At 37.8% G+C, this 22296-nt stretch overlaps 1 protein-coding gene across 2 annotated transcripts; it reads left to right on the top strand.

The window, feature by feature from the left end:
- Window positions 1–347: 347 nt before the first annotated feature.
- cobll1a (cordon-bleu WH2 repeat protein-like 1a) lies at window positions 348–12793 on the top strand. 2 transcript variants are annotated; one of them, XM_079840654.1, is made up of 13 exons: window positions 348–406; window positions 490–544; window positions 1087–1127; window positions 2168–2245; window positions 2450–2596; window positions 2694–2895; window positions 5374–5599; window positions 5922–6028; window positions 6274–6492; window positions 6810–6918; window positions 9070–9205; window positions 9367–10529; window positions 12371–12793. In XM_079840654.1, the coding sequence occupies exons 5-13, from the start codon at window positions 2505–2507 to the stop codon at window positions 12376–12378; spliced, it is 2262 nt and encodes a 753-aa protein (XP_079696780.1). In that variant the 5' UTR covers window positions 348–406; window positions 490–544; window positions 1087–1127; window positions 2168–2245; window positions 2450–2504; the 3' UTR covers window positions 12379–12793. The 2 variants fall into 2 exon arrangements, with proteins under 2 accessions (XP_079696780.1, XP_079696781.1); XM_079840655.1 differs by lacking the exon at window positions 1087–1127 and having other exon boundaries at window positions 354–406; window positions 12371–12790.
- Window positions 12794–22296: the final 9503 nt, after the last annotated feature.

Below are 22296 nucleotides of genomic sequence, written 5' to 3'. Positions count from 1 at the left end.
CACACAAATTATGTGTTATGCAAAATTCATGATGATGTGATGGTTCTGAATTTTTAATAAATTGCTATTTTTTATTTATTTATTTAAATAGAAAAACATCTGTGGGGTTTATATATGTTCTAATTTTATTGTGTAATGTTTGAATAGTAATGTATGACTGTTGAAACGTTAAAATTTAAGAATTATAAACCTCTCTCTCTCTCTCTCTCTCTCTCTCTCTCTCTCTCTCTCTCTCTCTCTCTCTCTCTCTCTCTCTCTCTCTCTCTCTCTCTCTCTCTCTCTCTCTCTCTCTCTCTCTCTCTCTCTCTCTCTCTCTCTCTCTCTCTCTCTCTCTCTCTCTCTCTCACACACACACACAGGAAACAGATTTGTTGATGTCACACACAGCACTGGGCATGTCCATAAGGTACTGACAACACTAGAGGATTACCAAAGCTTGTCTTTGCATTCTCTCTAAATCTTTACTCATTTAGTCCTTCTTTTATTCAGAAACGGCAGGTGTTTGAGGAAACCGCTAACAGAAGACTGTGGTAAGGACAGAAAGGTAAGGACAGAAATAAGACACAGGTGCCACACATTGTGAAATATGTCCAAGCGCTGAATAGCCTACTTTATGAGCTACAGATAGTACTTAAGTTAATCCTGCTGTAATGTGACAAACACTTTTACGTTGTAGTGAATGTATTGTAAGTAACATTTTGTGAACATTTCGGATACAATAAGAGTAAAATGAGCAGTTGTGGGTTAAAATATATCTGAATAAAAGAACCAAATGTGTATTTCGGAATGAATTTACCGAGTGTTGGCTAGCCATGCGCGCACCAGGTGCACGTGCGTTTGGCGTTTGTCGAGTTCGTTCTCGTGGGAAATTCACACAGTTGATATGCATTACTCCGCTTTGCATGGATGATCAGTGCCAGGGAGGCGTGAAGTAACGCTCACGCCCAGGTTATGATAAACGTGAAGCTCCAGCGAGCGAGCACCAAACACACCCAAAGGCGTTGGCTACCAAACATTATTTTTTAATTTTCGTCACTTTCAAGATAAGTGCTTCTTATTAATTAAACTGCTTTTGTTTTAATCCAGGAATGTATAATCAGCTGTGACTCGGACGTCATTTTGTGTTGGTATGTAATGGCAAGTTCCACGAACAGGGTAAAAACATGGTCTGAAAAGTTATCACAATTTTGTACATGTTGGAGTGCACTTTAAAACATTGATTTGTGTTATTTTAGAACATTAATTAAACCTAATATAAAAAAGTTTAAGCTTTTAATTAGATAAAAATGCTCCAGGGTGCGGGTTGCAAATTTCAGAAAATTCAAATTAGCCTGGCCCCAAAATACTGGTTTGTATAAAAATATTTGTTCACTTTTCATCCACTATACCTTGAGTTGAATGGTTTGATTGTAGTCAAAACCGTATTTTATGTGAAACTATACACTACAGTTCAAACGTTTGGGGTTGGTATAAGATTTATTATCATATTATGAAAGAAATCTCAGTTCACCAAGGCTGCATTTATTTGATTCAAAATACAATAAAACATTAATATTGTGAAATATTTTGTCAACTAAAAATAACAGTTTTCTGTTTTAGAATGTTATGTATTCCTGTGATGGCAGCTGAATTTTAAGATGGTCTTTTGGAAATCTTTCTTATGTGCTGATTTGATGCTTAAGAATCATTTCATATTATTATACAATTTAAAAATAGTCATGCGGCTTATTATTTTTGTGAAAATCTTGTAAAAAAATTGCAGTTTTCTTATAACATTATAAAGGTCTTCACTGTCGCTTTTGATCAATTTAATGCATCCAGAATAAAGATATTTTCTAAAAATCTTACTGACCCGAAACGTTTTGAACGGTAGTGTAAAAAAGTATTTACTTGTCTGCCGTTTTATCATTTTTATTGTAGGACACAGCTGATTGTGTTTTAATAATTTAAGTTAAGTTAATTTAATAATTCTATTCATTACTAAAGCTGGATATTATTTGGAGGGGGCTTAGAGGCAATTAATGTGTTAATTTAACAACATGAAAAGTAGCTAGTTTTAAAGTTAAAGCAAATCCAATATATTACTGATTTATTGCTCCAAAGAACATGGGATTTGCTTTTAAAAGTAAAGCAACTACAGTTAAAAATCTGATTCCATTTCTAAAAGGTTCACGGTCGATGGAACATACCTGGAAATTTCCTCTGCACAGCCCTAGCTGAGACACAGAAAGGTTTTTTCACACAGGTTGGTGATGTTATTCATCATAAAGCATTCTGCCATGAGTGTGTAATAGTGGATGCCATAAATGCCTGTGTTCCAAATACTATACTACCAAAAAGGCAAATCCATGAGTGGTTGTATCTGGATGGGTTTTCTTATATCATATCTAATTGGATCAAAGGTGTTCTCTGAATGACTTAGCCGTTTATTTTTCTGCTTCATCAATAGGACAACCCAAAATCTACAGTGTCATCTGTCCCTCATACTACCTACAGCACACACCATGGATCCCCAAGAAGATCTCATAGACAGGGACATTCCTCTGACTGTACTACTCCCAGGAGGACAGGAGACCACAGCCGCAGTGCATGGCAGGTGAGCGAGAAGGAAAAAATAATTGTAAAGCACATTTTCACCAATAATTTCATTGAAATGACTGTCTGGGTGTATGTGTGTATGTTTGCGCTTGCAGTAAACCAGTTATGGATGTTCTGGTTACGTTGTGTGCTCAACACCACCTCATTCCATCAGATCATGTCATCAAGCTTATCTCCACAAATCAAAACCACATCAATTTCAAGCCCAACTCCATGATTGGCTCTCTTGAGTTTGAAAGAGTTGTCCTGCAAACTAAAGGAAGTGAGGCTAACAAGAAAAAAACTCATATTCCTTTGGTAAGTCTGGTTTATATCCATCTTATTTCATAATTTTATCCTGATTTAAAAAAAAAAATGTTTGTGTGTCAAATATTAAGCAGTTCATCGAGAGTTACGTACCCTTATGGTGGATCAAAAGTGCAGGTTGCGGCATCTGAATTGTCATACTTGTATAGTAGGTCACCCAGGTTTACTGCTTCATGAATGCTGCTTATTTAGACATCATACTCTTTTGACAAACTGCTTTTTGCATACTATATAGTAGAGAATCGGGCATATTGTGACTCAGGGTCAGGGCCTGTCCAAATACCCATATTTGCGGTCTTTGCACTTGACCAATTGTCTACTTAAATTACGTATTTCCTGTATTTGTGCAAGTAGGCGTGAAGACCACAAGTGTGTGTAGAACATTTGATTACCTGGGACACACTTCAACTCCACACAGAGACGCATTTAGCTGTATACGTTAAAATTTTGTACCGTATTAGCGTTTCGTCCACACGGATCTGGCGTTTTGGGAGCATGAAAGCGATATTTTTTGAAATCGGGGGTCCGTTCTTCGTACCTCGCTAACTCAGTTAGCTGGATTTGATTGTTGACGATTTGGCATGATCTTGGATTGTTTGGTTCCTCGACGCTCATCCTGGACTTGCTGTCATAGCAACAGGTCCGGGCTTATTTCACGTAAATGGGATTAGATTGCATCTTTTTAAGTGGCATTGATACTTAAAATGTGTCTTTTGTGTGTAATTTGTCAAGTTTTTTGCCAGGTGGCTTTTTTAAAGGTCCCATGTTTCCTGTTTTCTTTAAGCTTTGATTGTGTTTACAGTGTGCAATATAACGTGTTCATGTTTCGCGTGTAAAAACACACAATATTTTTCACACAATTTAATTATCTGTATACCGCTGTTTTCACTGTCCTAAAAACGGCTTGAGGATTTCCTTATTCTACGAAGTCCCTCCTTCAGAAATACGTAAGGAGTTCTGATTGTGCCTGCGGTTCCCGTGTTGTGATTTGACAGCAGCTTAGCGCACGTTGCCCGGAGAGGTCACGCCTCTTACCATAACGGGGAGATGCATGTGCTCAAAGTACAGCGTCCCTGAAGGCCAAACAAAGGTGATTTGACTCCGGGATGAAAATAACAGCGTCTCGACGACATGGCGACAAACACATTCTACAAACCGCTACAAACGCAACGCTTCCTCTTCTCCACGTGGGAGCGCAACAAGACCACGCCCCCTTTTTTACGTATTCTTGTGGGCGGAGGTTAGTCAACAAACTGTTCTACTGACGTCATTAAAGCAGGATGTACAGGCATGTAGTCCAAACCGGCCGTTCGCTGTAGGCTTTGAAAGGGAACTTCTGTTAAATAAAATATCTCGCTTGGCATTGAACTTTGAGCTTTATCATTTTACAGGTATTATTTATGCTCTAACGGCAACATTACACACTAACTAAAGTTTGAAAAATGGGATCACGAAGAACAGGACCTTTAATTATATGATGTCATTACGTTGTCTTGATGCCAGCCAATCGCTGCAAGGCTGATCGTTGTTTCGAGTATCAATGCATCTGCCCTCTTCAGGGAACACAAGAACGCGCAGTAATCTTGGATAACTTGATCCAGATATTTTAATCCAATCCGCAAATTTGTTTGAAGAATCAAATTAGCCAGACATCAGTTATCATGATTAACAGATCTGGGAATAAATCTGATAACGACACCCTTGCGTTTTCGTGTTTACAGCCAATCCGTATATTTTGTGAAACGGCGATGTCATCACACCACGTCCCGCCAAGACTAGAAGGGAAACAACTCCCGGCACTGGGCATGCGCACATCAATATTGCGTAATTTAATTACTGTATTTGCATTATTGTAAGGGTAGGTTTAGGCGTTAATAAAACACATCTGGTAAGTAGCACATTTATTTATTGTTATTTTATTGCCTCACTTCTTACCATTGCTGTACCCCTTCTAGCCACAACTGGGAATGTTTTCTTCGACATCTCACGATTTTGGGGCACGTGAGTTCCCAAATATGATGCATGATGGGATTTGCTTCGCTTCGAATACTGCTCCGAAGCAGAGTTGGTTTAGTGTGCGTTCAGGGCACTGCGCTTTGGCATTTTTAAGACATGGGACAGTCTTACACACTCACTTTCTGTCGTGTGCAAGTGCTCTCAAGTGGCCAAGACCACAAGTGTGGTTATTTGGACAGGCCTTCTGTTTTCGTTACTGAAAAATCCAGCATTGCTGGTCACTGGAATAAGATGTTTTGCATTCTGGGACCAGCATGGGATACACCAGCTCAGTTTCGCTTGAGAACAGCATGACTATGCTGGTCCACCAGCTAGACCAGCACTTTACCAGCTGTAACCAGTCTGGACCAACATCGGATATCATTCTGATTTATGCTGGATTTTTTTTATGCAGGGTTGTCTTATGTTACATTAGACCTGTCATTATTTTGAGCTAAAATTTTTATTTTCTAGGCAACAGTTCGTCTTCTGATAAACTACAAAAAGTCCCATAAAGCAGTAGTACGGGTCGACCCTACAGTGCCACTGATTCAGTTAATGCCCACAGTGTGTGAGAAGTGTGAGTTCAACCCTGATGCCACCATCTTACTAAAGACATATCAATCAGAGGAACCCCTGGATCTCACCAAAACGCTGAATGACTATGGAATCAGGGAGCTGTATGCCAAGGAAATGCAAGGTCCGTAGTATGATTATGTAACACTGTTACATACTACAATGTACTATAAAGCTTTTTTGTTGCATACTAAAGTATTATTAATCTTTTGTAGTTGAGTTTGATATTTTTTTCTTCTTAAAGTGGTACAGACGAACCCTCCTGTTGATCCTATATCAGCTCCTAAAAGTACCAAGCGCCAGTCCAAACAACCTAATTTTGAATCCCAAAAATAGATTTGTTAACCTGCTCTTTAATATAGCACTGAACCAACAATTTCTGCACTGCTCAGATTTGTCCACGAAAGTTTACGCTTGATCTATGAGGCTCTTTTGTGTGTGCCCAGGTGGTGAGGAAGAACCGAAAACACCAGTCAATGAAAAGAACCAGAGAGAGAAGGGAAACAAAGGTTTCTTTGGTTTATTCAAGAAGAACAAGAAAACACCGGAGCAGGTTTGTACACCTGTCTGGTTTTGCAGTCTGCAACCTGCTGGTTGTCATATTCAGGAATATCATAACTGAACTGTAACACTGTAAAACACTTGTGCAGGTCGACCCATCTGTCTCTGCATCTGTTTATCTTTCAGCTTGCCTTTGCATCTGCTTATCTGGTCTCATGTTTATGGACATTAATTACATTTGCATATTGAAATTATATTCCTTTGCTGTAAGGTTTTTTTGTTTTGTTTCTTCTTCAGGCTGGGAGTGACAGTGCTTCAACATCTCCTGAACTGAACGGCCAATGTGCGGACAGGGTGAACGGTCTTAACGGCCACTCGAACTTACCCATGGTCCCTGCTGACATGCCAAAGAAGAGACACGCTCCAAAGCCTCCTATGATGGCATCCCAGAGTGTCGCCTGTGGGCTTCACACCAGAGATTCTGACCTATCAGAGACTGACCCTGCTGGAAAACAGGTGGGCATGCCATGTGGGCATCTCCATACCGGTCCAAACCTGAATCAGCATGGAATTAATGTGTTGGTTTAGCAATGAAATGGAGGTTCAAACTACACCGTTAACATCTGTTGTTTGTTTGTTTGTTTTTTTACTTTAGTCCTTTTATTATTAAATTAATTTGTACTTTTGGTCATCCAGTATTCATATTAGCATGCATTAGTGTCATTTTGGTTTTATTTATATACTATTATAGTATTCATTGATTATTTTGAATTGGTTTTTGTTTTATTTTTAATTTTAGTATTTAAATCATAACCTCTATGTGCTTTGCACAGGGTCTGCTCAGTCGTATTTCTTCCACCGAGTCCTCCCTTAAAAGGACTAAACGGAGAGCTCCGCCCCCACCATTTGATGGCCCTGCCCCGTCTGGTAAAGATAACAAAGGTATTAATTTTTATGGAATCTTGTTTCTGCCACAGGACAAAATTCTCAAAACCTTTTTTTTTTCTTTTTTCTAGCAATTCTGAGTTTAGATATAAACTCAAAATTGGAGGGGGGGGGGGGGGGGGGGGGACTTCAGAATTGCGAGTCGTAAACGCACAAATGCGTGTTTTTAATTTTATTTTCTTTCATTCATTTGTTCATAAGTGTTGCAGTTTTCTGTTTATGCATTGTGAATACTTGTGTGCCTGCTATTGCTGATTTCCTAGACACCAATGTTAAGTTGAAACTAAAGCGTGAGGTAAGATGTAAATAGGAAAACATTAAATACACGTAAAATGTTTTACAATAGAAATGTTAAATGACAGAATGTAACATCCAGTAATGCAAACAACGCAACTTTTTTCTCAAATATGGCCATTTTGTATTGAAAATATGGTAATTTACATGATTCATGTAATGTGACGAGACATATTAGGCATACAAATGAAAGTAGATATGTGCATATTTGCATGCAAATAGTTAAAAATGATTATTTCCCAACTAGAATTAGACCTCGAATTTCCTTCACTGTACTAATTTTTATTTTATGCAACCCCCCAGTGTTCAAGACATGGTATTTACAGCCTTGGCATAAAACTATTTTTCTGTTTTCCCCAATTGTTGGATTAATTATTTGCTCTTGTTTTACACTGTCCTACCAGGAGGGGGCGCCTAGCAGGCAGCACATCCTTTCCTCTTCTCCTCCATGCTTGCTTCTCTGTTCCTGCTCTCGTCGGTGATGGGCTAAATTTCCTCTGTTTTTTACATAGCCTTTATGTCTTATGCACATTGCACTCTGTCTTGTTCTGTTGTTTAATTTATTTCCTTGTTTAATGTCTGTCTCTGGCTTGGACCATATAAAGGTTGAAATGTAACCTTGTTAGCAAAACATAGTATAGGGGATAAACGAAAGTAACACACTCAGGACAAAACAGTTTGAGTCAATTTATGACTTGTATAAATGGGTTTCTATGTATGTTCTAGTGTCATTTTAATGTGAAGTCATTCAGTGTTTATCAGGCAAATCTCTTGCACTTTCTCACAATAACTGTGCCTTAACTCCGAGTTGTGTTTGGCTGCTCAGTTAGACACCGCTCCCAAGATGATTGTAATCAGTCTTTGATATATTTATCAACATAATTGCAGTTCAGCTTTATTAAATGTTAATCATGTCGATGTCTTTTTTTTTTTTTTAAATGTCAGGTGGTAAGGGATGCTTTTAAGAATTAATCTTAAATTATTCACATTTCAGGGATTCTAAATGAATTCATCAGCCACAAATAAATAAGTTTTAATTAAAGCTGTTTAGTTTTGTTATTTAGCTTTTTGCTAGAATCATTTTAATGTTATGTTTGTCTTTAATGTTCTGTGTGCTTGTCTTTTGAGTTTTTTCCCTTCAGAATTTCATTAAGTTGTTTGTTTTCGTTTTTGCCAAATTAACTTAATTTGCTAATACTGATTCATATTTGAATAAATTAAATAAAAATATATACTGTACACTGTGCTGTTTGTGTTGTTCCAAGGTGCTGAATGAAAAGGTTAGTTCAACCAAAAATCTAAATTTTGTCATTAGTTACTCGCCTTCATATCGTTCCAAAAGCGTAAGACTTTTGTTCATCAAGCGACGAGAATACTTTTTGTGCGCAAAAACAAAAGCGAGCTGGCGTTCTGACGTAGAACCCAGAAGTGTTGCACTGTGTTTACAACGTGAACAGTGTAGGAGACAAATACAGAAGAGAAGAAATTGTTGAGTAAAGTCGTTATTTTATTAATCGCTTCATAACATTAAGGTTGAACCACTGTAGTAACATGCACCATTTTAACAATGTCTTTACTACCTTTCTGGGCCTTGAAAGTGGTAATAACGTTGCAGTCTATCAGGGCTCAGAGAGCTCTCGGATTTCATGAAAAATATCTTAATTTGTGTTCCGAAGATGAACGAAGGACTTTTGGGTTTGGAACGACATGAGGGTGAGTAATCAATGACAGAATTTTCATTTTTGGGCGACCTAACCCTTTAAGAGGTTACAGATGAGATGGTTTCACAGATAAACACAAGACACCCTCGTGAAAACAATTGTGTCTTTGTCATAACACTTTGTTTCACTTCAGTAGCTCAAGGGGACGACAAGCGTTCAGACAAATACAGAGCTCGCATGGCTGACCGCTGCCCTGCAATCACTAAAGTTATGAGCGAACTTGTGGAATCTCTGCAGGCCCGGCAACAGAGAATGCGGACTTCTGCAAAGTATGTTCAATTTGTCTGGATCCAATTATTCATTATTTGCACTTCCTTGGAAATGTACTCTAAAGTTAAGTTCTAAAGTAAATTTGGATGGTTTGTGTGAGTGTTTCGGTCAGGAAATATCAGCCAGGAAACCAATTCTTCCTATTCAATTTCCTCTTTAGTTCTTCTATATCCCAGAACCAACCAGCAGAAGATCCTTCTACGGGGTTGTTTTCTGAGCATCACACCCCTGAGGCTGAGCTTAAGGCACTTCCTGGCTGTCAGCTGCTGAGCAGCCCCTCTGAGAGAGAAGGTTTGACCACCTTCACCGTGGTTCCCCAGAGACATCAACCGAGCAGGCAGTGCTTCGAGGTGCCACTTACATTACAGTCACCCGATGCTACTAAAGCTGAAAAAGACCTGTGTCCTGGAGACCCAGATTCCCTTGAGAACTCCACCACAGAGTCTTTGGAAGAAGGCCAATCTGAACTTTTTAGTAGTGGGGGCGAGGGTTCAGACAGAAGTGAGCACTTATCAGAGGTTCTACATGTACAGCACCTGGAGAAAGAGAATCAAGCTTGGACGGACATTGAGAGTGAGAATTTGGAACTGAAAGATGAAGAGGACCAATGTTTTCATCCAAAAACCGTTGAGCTAGAGAGTTTTGAATCCCTACCAAGGGGACAAAGTAATCTAGAACATTTAGATGGTAAGATGCAGAGTGTGCAACTAAGAGACAGTTGGGCTTGTCCTTCAAAACCAGCTAAACTTTCTGACGGGTCACCAATCGATCCAAATACAGGCCCTGTTGAGCAAGAGGAGATGGAAGAACATGCTTCGGTGGAGACTGAAGAAGACCAGGACTGGGTAGAGCAATACAAAGAGAGGAGAAGGAAGTTTCTAGATGTCGATGATGGTATGAAAGAATTTGATGTTTGGGGAAGGATTCAAAGAGAATTTACTAATGTGCAAGAAATGGATTTTCCCTCTCCGCCGCCACCTGTCCACTGGGATGTGAACAGCGGTGAATACAAAGAGGATATAGAAAACGGGAGCGAGCAGGAAATACAGTCCTGTGATGAAGATCTTGACAAATGGGCGAACGTTGATCTGAGTGCCCACTCTACACAAACTAACTCGGACACCTCTGGTGCTGAAAACAATTGCTTGACTCCAGAACCTCCTAAACCCCCCTTTGTATCTAAACCACATTCAAGCTTTGACCCTTGCCCTCCAGCAGCAGCGTCTCTTTTTGCCTTGGCTGTATTTCAGAAGGCCATGCGTTCCAAACCAGGGCTGGACCCCAACTGCTGCAGAAGACGAGAGCTACCCATGAACACACACAGTGAGTAAACCGATTAATATTAATAGAAGGTTATTAATATTAATGAAATCATCAACATTTATATGCATGTTGTGAATAGTTACAGAGAGTAATTGCCAAATTACTTTCCACATTCAAATGTCTTTGCATTGCATTTTCAACCAACTTCTTGACCCTCTCATGTTTGATTGAATTTATTGGGCCAAAACACACTACTGTTCCAAATTTTGGGATCCGTACAATTTTTTTATTCAGCAAGGATGAAATTAAATTAAGGTGATGGTACAGACATTTACAATGTTATACAATATTTCAATAATAAAATGTTGTTTTCATCAAAGAATCCTGAAAAAAAAAAATATATATATATATATTATATGAACTGAATATTAATCATCACAATCGTTTTAACTGATAAAAAATAATTGTTTCTTAAGCACATCAGCATTATAGAATGATTTCTGAAGGTATCACTGAAGACTGGAGTAATGATGCTAAAAAAACAGAAATAAATTACATTTTTTAAATATATTAAAATGGAAAACAGTTATTTTGAATTGTAATAATATTTCACAATATCACAATTTTTACTGTGCTTTTCATCAAAAAAATCTGCAGCCTTGGTGAGCATAAAATACATTCAATAACATAAAAAAATCTTACCAACCATAAACTTTGGAACAGTGGTGTTGTTTATCTTTTTCGTCCGACAGGAAACTAACAGGACGAAAAGGATGTATAGGCCTCTTTCGTGTGTGTGTGGTTGGTTTGTAATGTAAATGACGTCTGACACTCATAATAGTCTCTCTGTTTATTTAATGGGTATCTTCCTTCCTCTAAGCATGTTTTATGTGTGATGCAGGTGTTTATAGTTATTGATGCATTCCAGCTTTCATATGAATGTTTTGTATGTCTGTGAAATTTGAAATGACGACTTAATCCAATAATGACTAACATATACAACGTATGTAACCATACAATGTACTGCATACCATGTAGCTTCCTGAATGACGGTGTGCTATTATAATCTTTAAACCTGGGTCTAGGGACTCCCATGTGGCGCTAGGGGGTCCATAAAAATGTCAAAAGAAAAAAATAATAAATGCATTTTAAGATAAAATACAAAAAATGCGTAACGTAAAATACATTAAGATATTAAACATGTTTAACACCATATTGACCAAATTTGATGGTTCTACAGCTTCATGGTGAGATTTAAGTTAGTTAGATGAGGTTAATTATAATTTTTATTTTATGAAGGGTACGTTTACAAGACAATATACAAAACAATTCTTAGCTTTTTTCTTGTACAGATGTTGTCTTGTAACAATGTTGTCAAAATCCCTGTTCACACAGATCCGCAAAAATGACTAAAAAACGCTGTATTATGCATGTCAGGCCAGTAGTTGGCGATGTCACTTTGTAAAAGAAACACTAAGCACCTATAGACTGAACATGTAATATGCATGCGCATGACGTCACCATTTGTGTTTTTGTAGTTTACATAGAGATGATAATGATATAATTTTCAAAAACTCGCACTTCGAAACCCGTTTTCAAAAGTTTTTTCAGGCCCCTAAAACGCTGTTGTCGTGTAATTGAACAGACAAACCACATAAAGAAGAAATAAAAACAAAAAGGTTGATACATCTAACATTAGTCTTACAAATAGTAGAACAATTTTTTATTAACAGGAAACATTCTCTAGATAATGTTTTCAATAATTTGCTTTAGGCTTAGTATAGTGACAATAAAAAAGTATATTTAAATTTTAATATCGGAACCAACAAATTGTGTATATGTGTATGAATAGTATGTATGTCAGAAAGATGGGACTTACTATGGTGTTTTTTTCCCCCCAGGTAATTGATGGTCATTCTGAATATAGGATTGTTCATTTGACTTGAATGAGGAAGAGGTTTTCTTCATCCGAATGAAGAGCAGGACACACTTATCATACGATTATTTGATCGTCTTTTTAATCATTATGAATATTTTGGTTGGATGATGGAAAAACTGTTTGAACGCTTCTTGCATTTTCCTATTCTGTCAACTGATTTTCATGTGTCCTGAATGCTTTCAGAAAGGGTGATATTTTCCAGCTTTTTAATTAACTCTCACAAGAACAATATTATGCCAAGAGTTAACTTTGCCCCAAACAAATACACTTGGGGCTAAAACATGCATTTATTCATATATGTATATATTTTGTATATTAACGAAGGCTTATATTTCTGAGTTAATTTTTTTTCCTCAAATAAATTAGTTCTGAGAAACTTGCCAGGAGACTTTTTTCTAGATGTTGTCTCTTTTGAACATAAGTAAATCAAATCTGCTTGTAAAAAATCACATACAAAGTATGATTAATCATTCAGATTTGGAGATCAATATCATAGCAAAGACAGAGAGTGGGTGATGTTAGACTCCAAATAGCACTATAAAGTGTTATACCATATGACTACAAATGTCATCCAAAGCCATGCACTGATGAAGAAATTCATGTAATCGTTTACTGAAAATCTTGCTGTGCACCTTAAGTCTTGAGTCTATTGTGTGCCTTTGCATATTCAAACAGCATAAAACATGCAACCATAATGCTAAACTAAAGTATTGTGAATGTTTTCTATGTGCTGCTAAGTGGAGTGATTGTTAGCACATTGCTATGTAATTGGTGGTGAGTTCAAGGTGCTAGATGGTTGTTTTTTTGGTCTAAAGTCCACGAAATCTATGATATACTTATTCCTAGATATGGCCTAGGGTCCTAGCAAGTAGATTTAAAGTAGCAAATACTTGGAGAAAGCTGTTAGCATTCCCATTCATCTCAATGACATTTGCTCAGTTGTTGCATAAACCCCCTGGAATTACATGACCTGGAGGCTGCCATCTTCATTCAGAGATTGATCACTCACTGTCTCACACAATTTTTCAACCATATCGTCCTGCAGGAGAAAATCATATCTAGGTGCGACTTGTTTGCTTGCAAACTCATTTAGTGTAACTGTTCGGATGTTCACTAGGGGGCAGTATATACCAAGAGCGAAAAGCGCTTCTGAACACAGTGTATTGTGCAGGTATCTTTTTGTCACAGGCATGTCAAACCCTTCCCCCCCTCACTGATCCTAAAGTAACTCGCGTACTGTACCTTGCGGATCCTTTCAACTCTCAATTTCTTAATGATAAACACAAAGGTCGAATCTCAGAGGAGAGCTTTTCAACCAGCTATAGTGAAAAGTGTTTTGTATGTTTTTAGATACCATCCACTTTCTGCTAGTAACATTTTTTCCTGTCAAGACAAGATTTATAGACTTCATAAAACTGAAGGAAAAAGCTGCCGGTGTTGCTTTATTCTCTGGGCAGTCAAAGACATTAAAAGGGATGAAATTTATTTATCTTCCTGGCTTTTTGTTTGAAGAGGACTCTCTCAAGGCCGCAACAGCCTGCAGAGTGGTTGCATCTCCACCTTTTAGACCTTCAGCCATTTCAGATTTTCTTCCTCTTATTTTCAAGGCGTGTTTTCCTGCCCTCTAAGACACCTCTCCGTGGTGTGTAGGAATGGTTTTCCAACAGGCATGGCTGATTGAATAGGACACCGCTAAGCACAATGAGGGGCTTTTCATCAAATTGGGCTATTGAAACCCACGTGTGGCCGTAAACACCGTGGGTATATGTTTGCCATAGCCGGTTGGGGGTTTGGTGGGTTTTATTGGTCATCTGACCTATGCATGTTTTCTATCTTATAAAGCTAGTTTTATCTATATGTGTGTAAGTATGCTGAGGGAACTGATTGAAATGCTCTCGCATTAAAATATGCACCTTGTGCAAAGTCCACTGGTGGTGCATGAGATGGAGGAAGCGTCTAGTTCTCCCTGGTGGACTGGTGCCTTTCTCACCTCCCTCATCAGTATTCCGGCAAGTTTGTGGCGCACATACTTCCTACTGGTCACTGAAGCCAGATCAGCGCTCCCCCAACCCCCGCGCAGCACAGACACGCCCGGCGAGAGCAGTGCGCCACGCACACTCATGAATACTGATCACCTAAAGCCCTAATTAACAATCAGAGCCAAACTTATTTACATAAAGTCTGTCTCAGATGGAACAGGCCTCAGATGAAGCTGTCAGACAGATATCTACACTTAAAAATCCAGTGAAATCGGTTAGACTTTGATGGGTCGTTGAGTTCACTAGCACAGCAGCTTAAAAGTAATAGTTTTAGCCTATGTACATATAGTCTGTATCATAATATATCTTATCTCTGTGAAAATTTGAATATGACTTAAAATATATGAACATGATAATTCAATAAGAAATATACAAATAGGCTACAGTATACATACCCTCAAATCTTATTTGCTGAGAGGTCTTTCAGGTGCTGAAATACCATTTCATAATTACCGTAACGATTCTGAACTGTAAAAAGTCTTCACGTGCCTGTTGAACTTGTAATTACAATGTGTAAACTCACCCTCAATTTGTTCCAAACCTGTATCAATTTATTTCTTCTACACAAAATAAATTATTTTGAGGAATATGGGTAACCAAACAGTTGATGGGACCCCACTGACTTCCATAGTATGGGAAAAAAAATACTGTGGAAGCCAATGGGGAGAATTTTGTTTAAACATCAAATATGCAGTTTATTTATAAAGATATAAAGACCCACTAAAAAACAGCGGCCAAAACAGTGGCCTTGTAAGACGCAACCAAATTGGGAAATCGCCATAACCATGGAAAGTATACTACGTCAAAGATATTGCGATACGCAGCGTATTATACATATGAGATTGACCTGAAGAAAGTGTTTTACATAATACTTTTACTTATAATAGAGTGCATTAATGCCCACTGACTTTTTCAGCAGCATTGGTTCCGGAAGTATTTTTCCCATTCATTTCTCCAAAAAAAGTATTTGTTAAAGCGTAATAAGCCATGAACCAAGGCAACCAGATATGAGGTGAATCATAATATTACAAACTTTGATTGGAAGCAAAAAAGCATTTGAAAATCAGACAGAAATACAAAGGAACAAGACTGTGTACTTAAAGGGTTAGTTCACCCAAAAAAGAAAATTAGCCCATAATTTACTCACCCTCAAGTCATCCTAGGTGTATATGACATTCTTCTTTCAGATGAATACAATCTGAGTTATATTAAATAAAAAAGTCCTGGCTAATCCAAGCGTATTCAAATTACGGAAAAAGTGTAGTGCCTCTCGCAGTTCAAAATGCTTACGCTATTACGCTAAGTTTTAAATATGGATATTTTTCTTACACAAACGCATTGATTTGCTTGAGAAAAAGAAGCAGTTATATGACAGACAGATGCACTTTTATGGACTTCAAAACGATGCAACAATTCACTGCCATTATAATGCTTGGATTAGCCAGGGCTTTTAAATATAACTCTGATTTTATTCGTCTGAAAGAAGAAAGTCATATACATCTATGAATTGAGGGTGAGTAAATCATGGCCTAATTTTCATTTATGGGTGAACTATCCCTTTAACGGCTTTAGTGAGGGAAAGAACTACAATCCCATGAAGCACTACGAACAGCATACTCAAATTAAAAATGGAGAAATATAAAAATACGATTTTTATACAAATTAGATTTTATTTATATATACAGTGAGGAAAATAAGTATTTGAACACCCTGCTATTTTGCAAGATCTCCCACTTAGAAATCATGGAGGGGTCTGAAATTGTCATCGTAGGTGCATGTCCAATGTATGATTTTTTTAACTATTTATTTGTATGATACAGCTGCAAATAAGTATTTGAACACCTGAGAAAATCAATGTTAATATTTGGTACAGTAGCCTTTGTTTGCAATTACAGAGGTCAAACGTTTCCTGTAGTTTTTCACCAGGTTTGCACACACTGCAGGAGGGATTTTGGCCCACTCCTCCACACAGATCTTCACTAGATCAGTCAGGTTTCTGGCCTGTTGCTGAGAAACACAGAGTTTGAGCTCCCTCCAAAGATTCTCTATTGGGTTTAGGTCTGGAGACTGGCTAGGCCATGCCAGAACCTTGATATGCTTCTTACAGAGCCACTCCATGGTTATCCTGGCTGTGTGCTTCGGGTCATTGTCATGTCGGAAGACCCAGCCTCAACCTATCTTCAATGCTCTTACTGAGGTTGTTCCCCAAAATCTCGCAATACATGGTCCCGGTCATCCTCTCCTTAATACAGTGCAGTCGCCCTGTCCCATGTGCAGAAAAACACCCCCAAAGCATGATGCTACCACCCCCATGCTTCACAGTAGGGATGGTGTTCTTGGGATGGTACTCATCATTCTTCTTCCTCCAAACACGTTTAGTGGAATTATGACCAAAAAGTTCTATTTTGGTCTCATCTGACCACATGACTTTCTCCCATGACTCCTCTGGATCATCCAAATGGTCATTGGCAAACTTAAGACGGGCCTGGAAATGTGCTGGTTTAAGCAGGGGAACCTTCCGTGCCATGCATGATTGCAAACCATGACGTCTTAGTGTATTACCAATAGTAACCTTGGAAACGGTGGCCCCAGCTCTTTTCAGGTCATTGACCAGCTCCTCCCGTGTAGTTCTGGGCTGATTTCTCACCTTTCTTAGGATCATTGAGACCCCACGAGGTGAGATCTTGCATGGAGCCCCAGCCCCAAACCGAGGGAGATTGACACAGTCATGTTTAGCTTCTTCCATTTTCTAATGATTGCTCCAACAGTGGATCTTTTTTCACCAAGCTGTTTGGCAATTTCCCTGTAGCCCTTTCCAGCCTTGTGGAGGTGTACAATTTTGTCTCTAGTGTCTTTGGACAGCTCTTTGGTCTTGGCCATGTTAGTAGTTGGATTCATAGGGCCCTATGATTTCCGCGATCACCGAATCGCGGACGGAATCGCGGAATTGGCATATTAACGCGGCATCTATTGTTAACGCGGAATTTCCCGGAATTTGACATATTTGGAATGAAATGCGGTTTTGTGTGGGAGAAGAACGTATGTCTGGGGAAATGCAGACCGGGGGAAGCAAATTTGGGCAACACAACCCCTCCCGTCATTTCAGCTCCTCCTTCAAAACACTGAAAGTATGGCGAAGCGGCTCCACGGCTCTGCTTTCGTCGGCGAAAAAGTTAAGAAACTCAACAATAAGCCCTCAGTACCGAGCCGAGCAGTTCCCTCAGGGAGTGCTTGCTGTATTTTGCCTTGTTTTTAATGCACTTTAATGAACTGTATGGGAAATAATGCCTTAAATGAACTTGAGAGGAAATGAGATGCGCGGGTCAGCGCGTCTTATGTTGCCTTCACGTGCTCTCGGAATTATCGTAATATACAAGTTTCCTAGGTAAACATTGCACATGAACGCCCTCACATTTTGAAACTTGAATGCAATACGCTCGTAATCACGACTTCAGAAGTCGGAATCATCAAATTTCCGATAGCACGTGAAGGCAGCATTATCCACATCATGTTTGGCTGAGGTAGCTCTTAAAGTGACAGTAGCACTGATAATGTCTGTCATTAATGTTCAAAGAACAACGGGAACAGAAGATTGTAGCTTTAATGATGATTAATCTATATTTCACTTATTATTTATGCAGTTAAGAAAGGTGTTGATAACTTTATTCAATTTCTGTGTAGACTATGTCTGAGAGGGAAGGCCACAGGCAAATATAACATTTATTATAATAGATTTATGTAAAGATTGTTTTAAGTTCAATTAAATTAAAAGTTAAAAGTTTTTTTAAAGCCTAATAAATGTTGAAATTGGTAGCTTTCGGTTATACTGTAATGTAACGTCATCAATGTTTCATATAGACATTAATATCAATGATACTGGCCTTCATTCATAAAAAGATGCCATTACAACACACATTTAAAATATACTGTCTTTAAATTGTTTCTAAATTAATTTGGAGAGTAACTGAAATTATTACAATATCAAAATATAAAAAACTCCAATGTTTTTAATTGCAATTAATCATGATTAATTACAGAAAAAAATGTGATTAATTCTTTTTTTTTTTTTTTATCAGTTCACAGCACTAATATCTAGTTGTGACTTGAAGTGCTTAGAGTGCAGTATTATGTTGCAGTATTTGTCCTGAAAAGTAAATGTGATGTTTGTTACCTCAATAAATTTAAGGTCATTCCTATTTTATGTTTTATGTTCTATTATATTAACATTAAAAACACTCTTTTTACGACTAAAATAATAGTTAAGGGTAAAAAAAACTGAATTCCCAAAAATTAAAACGGAAAAAACGGAATTTGGGAAAAAATAAAATGGAATTTGGGAAAAAATAAAACGGATTTCATAGGGCCCTAGATTCATACTGATTGTATGGGGTGGACAGGTGTCTTTATGCAGCTAACGACCTCAAACAGGTTCATCTAATTTAGGATAATAAATAGAGTGGAGGTGGACAATTTAAAGGCAGACTAACAGGTCTTTGAGGGTCAGAATTTTAGCTGATAGACAGGTGTTCAAATACTTATTTGCAGCTGTATCATACAAATAAATAGTTAAAAAATCATACATTGTGATTTCTGGATTTTTTTTATAGATTATGTCTCTCACAGTGGACATGCACCTACGATGACAATTTCAGACCCCTCCATGATTTCTAAGTGGGAGAACTTGCAAAATAGCAGGGTGTTCAAATACTTATTTTCCTCACTGTATATAGGATAATTATATATCTAACGTACGTCATATAATATTGTAACAATATATTTTATGTTTATTGCAAAATATGCATATATTGAAATATTTAATTATTTTGAGAGACAACTTGATTATGTCATTCGCAGTGCTTCATGGGTCTTTTGGCACTCTTTTGACTCTGATGGAATTTTCGGTACAGCATCATGGGTAATGTATTTTTTTTACCGTGAATTCCACTGTTAAAAAATTACTAACTGAATTGACAGCTTCAGAAGCAAATATCATCAATTAACAACATCGTAGCTCACAGTAAGGCTGTCTTTAAAGGTTTATAATTTATTGGTAAAAATCATTTTCTATATGGAGAAAATGATTGTAGTGATGTCATGATTGACATTGGCTTCACTGAGTGAAGTTGTCAATGAGGCTCCAACTGAATTTTTTCTACATTTTCGGGAGGCGACTAGAGCTTTAACTTTCATTTCTACATTTCCATGACTGTTTATTTCACACCGACATAATGAATTGTTCTGCATCTGCGGGAGTGTGGGCGGGCTTTTGATATCGCGCCTCTACTTCCTGCTCTCTACTGCGCAGACTCCGGTCCCGAGGTCACTACTGCGCAGACTCTGTCCCAAATCTGCAAAAGATGCAGTGTTAATTTTGACAGCAAATTTTGATTTAGTTTTTGTTTAGTTAGTCTAGTTCCAGTCGACTAAATATCATAAGATTTTAGTCGACTAAATCTACAGTAGATTTAGTCTCCTAAAATCTAATGAGTTTAGTTAAATTGTAATACATTAAGCATTTAAGCATTACATAAACGACTGTCACTTGAGCTGACATTTTGACATCATTTTGTTTTTGACATAAAAAATACACGAAAGAGAGCTCAATTCACTTTTTTGTTTGTTTTTTAAAAATATCTATATCGTTTTTATAACTTTGTATTTCTGTTTTAGTTAGTAGGCCATATCAGGTTAAGCTAAAGCTTCAAATAAGTTTTTTCATTTATTTTTTTAATTTCAGTTAACATTTATTTAATTTCAAGTAAGTAAGTTTTTTTTATGGCTTTAGTTAACTACTATAACCCTGATACTTTATTGAATATGTGTCAAATACTGGTCTTTTCTCCTGACTATGAATTAAATGGGAATGAAATTACATACAGTTTATTGTGTAAGCAAAAACTAATATATAATGCATGACTTTTAATTATAAACAAGCTTGAAATACACATTGACTCTTATTTTGAAATGTCTGTGCCTTACTATTGCTGGATGCTCATTCAAGTTCAGAGGAGGGAGATAAAATTTGCATTGTTACAACCGTCTAAAACATATTACTATATAAACATCGTAAAGTAAACTTGGTCATTATTCATCAGCATTAGTTCGTAAACAATTGCCTGGCATAAATGTGCGCTATTCATTGACTGTGAACCGCTCTGGAGCACTGTATTGGGGATGCTAGAGCGTGCAACAGCGCCGTGTTTTCCAGCGGTTAGATCAGCACGTTCAAATCAAATGTGCGCATCTGTTCAGGATGTCAGTTCTGACTGGATCTCTTCCCTCCCTAACATTTTTGTCTCGTTTTTATTTGTTGACGAAAATGACAGTAGGTTTTCGTAATAGTTTTTGTCATCCAACACTTGTTTTTATTTAGTTATCGTCTCGTTTTCGTCATTGAAAAAAGGTTGTTGACGAAAATTATTCGTCAACGAAATTAACACTGGCAAGATGTCAGCGCCATATTCAGACATCCGGCGGCTTCACTTTTCTTCAGCTGAAGAGAATGAAGTCGTGTCGTCCCTATTTTTTTACGGTCAATGGTTCGGACCAATCAAATTGTCAGGGCGGGCTTTATACGATGATGGACAGAGGATCAACAGTAAAGTAAGCATTCACGTCACCAAAGAGCGCTTGGGTTGAATTTGTTTACTAAACGGAGAACTTGTTCGTATATGCATTCACCTTTACTATTTCTCTCAAAAATTATGATCATGTTGGCAAGTACAACGTGTATCCTTAAATTCTTTTTACAACACCAGCAAAGATCGTTTACACTCATCTTCTTCTTCTACTTCTTCCAGCGTGCGCGCAGTTGAGTTCTGTTGACAACTATGCGTCGCTCAACATACGCCACTTACTCCGTTGCTCTGATTGGGTCTATCCAATTGAATGCAGAGGCATTTTCGCCCCCTTAATAACAGCCCAATGGAGCAGTATCAGACTCATACTCTGACTAGAATCTGAGTGTGACGACGTCAGGCTAGCAACTCAGCGTTCCTTTGTTACTAGTTCTAAAGTTATATTTTCGTCGAATTCGTAACGGAGGCTAACTGTCTCAACTGTTTAACTGTCAACTTGAGATTTGAATCTGTGGCGGAAGTAAGTAGGTCCACACAAGGGTGTTTTAAGACACCCCTTTATTTATTTACACACTTGTGCCATCGAACTGTTGTATAAATGCAATATCACACTCGTAGTCGCACAGGATATAGCTTTAAAGTATTATTTTACCCACCTGTGTGTACTGTGTAAGTTTTCATATGAAGATATGCCTGACCTTTCCGACTGTCCACAAATGTCAGTTAGGCTTTCAGGCTCGGAGCTGAGTTTCTCTTTAACATTGCCTCCCACAATCTCTGACATTTCCTCTGATGTCACCACATTCTAACCCCCACAATGCTGTGCGGATGGCCTCTCCTCCCTGCCCTTACCCAAAAAGACAGAGAGAAAAGACAAACAGACAGACACTATATTTAGTCTAGAAATGGACAATAGAACCAAGCAAATAATCACAATTTTCCCAATTTAGTTTCGTCACATTTAGTCCTGTTTTCTTAAACTATATACAAAATCTTGCCGGTTGTCTGTGTTCTTTTCTTTTTTGAATTATTTGCATTTTTGCTTATACTGCTATGAGATGTGTCAGTGTATTTGAAATGAAAACTGGCCTGATTTTTTTTTTGGTGTGAAAAGTAATTAAAACAACTCTAAATGTCAAGGTGCTCTTTCTTTTCTCAGTCTCTTTCAGTATTTATTCTTTCTGTTTTTCATTCTGTCAGATTATCTCTCTTTCATTTTCTCTGCCATTTGACACCAGGGTCATTAACATGTCACGGCTTCACTGCTAATA

The sequence above is a fragment of the Gobio gobio genome (assembly GCF_949357685.1).
Source record: "Gobio gobio genome assembly, chromosome: 17".
NCBI lineage: Eukaryota > Metazoa > Chordata > Actinopteri > Cypriniformes > Gobionidae > Gobio > Gobio gobio.
The sequence above is the reverse complement of the archived record's forward strand: the minus strand, read 5'-3'. Positions and strand labels throughout refer to the sequence as shown.

Bases quoted from the DNA above. Each gene is read 5' to 3' on its own strand.
- cobll1a (XM_079840654.1), top strand. From the start codon at position 2,505: ATGGATCCCCAAGAAGATCTCATAGACAGGGACATTCCTCTGACTGTA. The intron at 6,029-6,273 runs GTTTGTACACCT...TTTCTTCTTCAG, and splicing joins ACAAGAAAACACCGGAGCAG to GCTGGGAGTGACAGTGCTTC. The intron at 9,206-9,366 runs GTATGTTCAATT...TTTCCTCTTTAG, and splicing joins AGAATGCGGACTTCTGCAAA to TTCTTCTATATCCCAGAACC.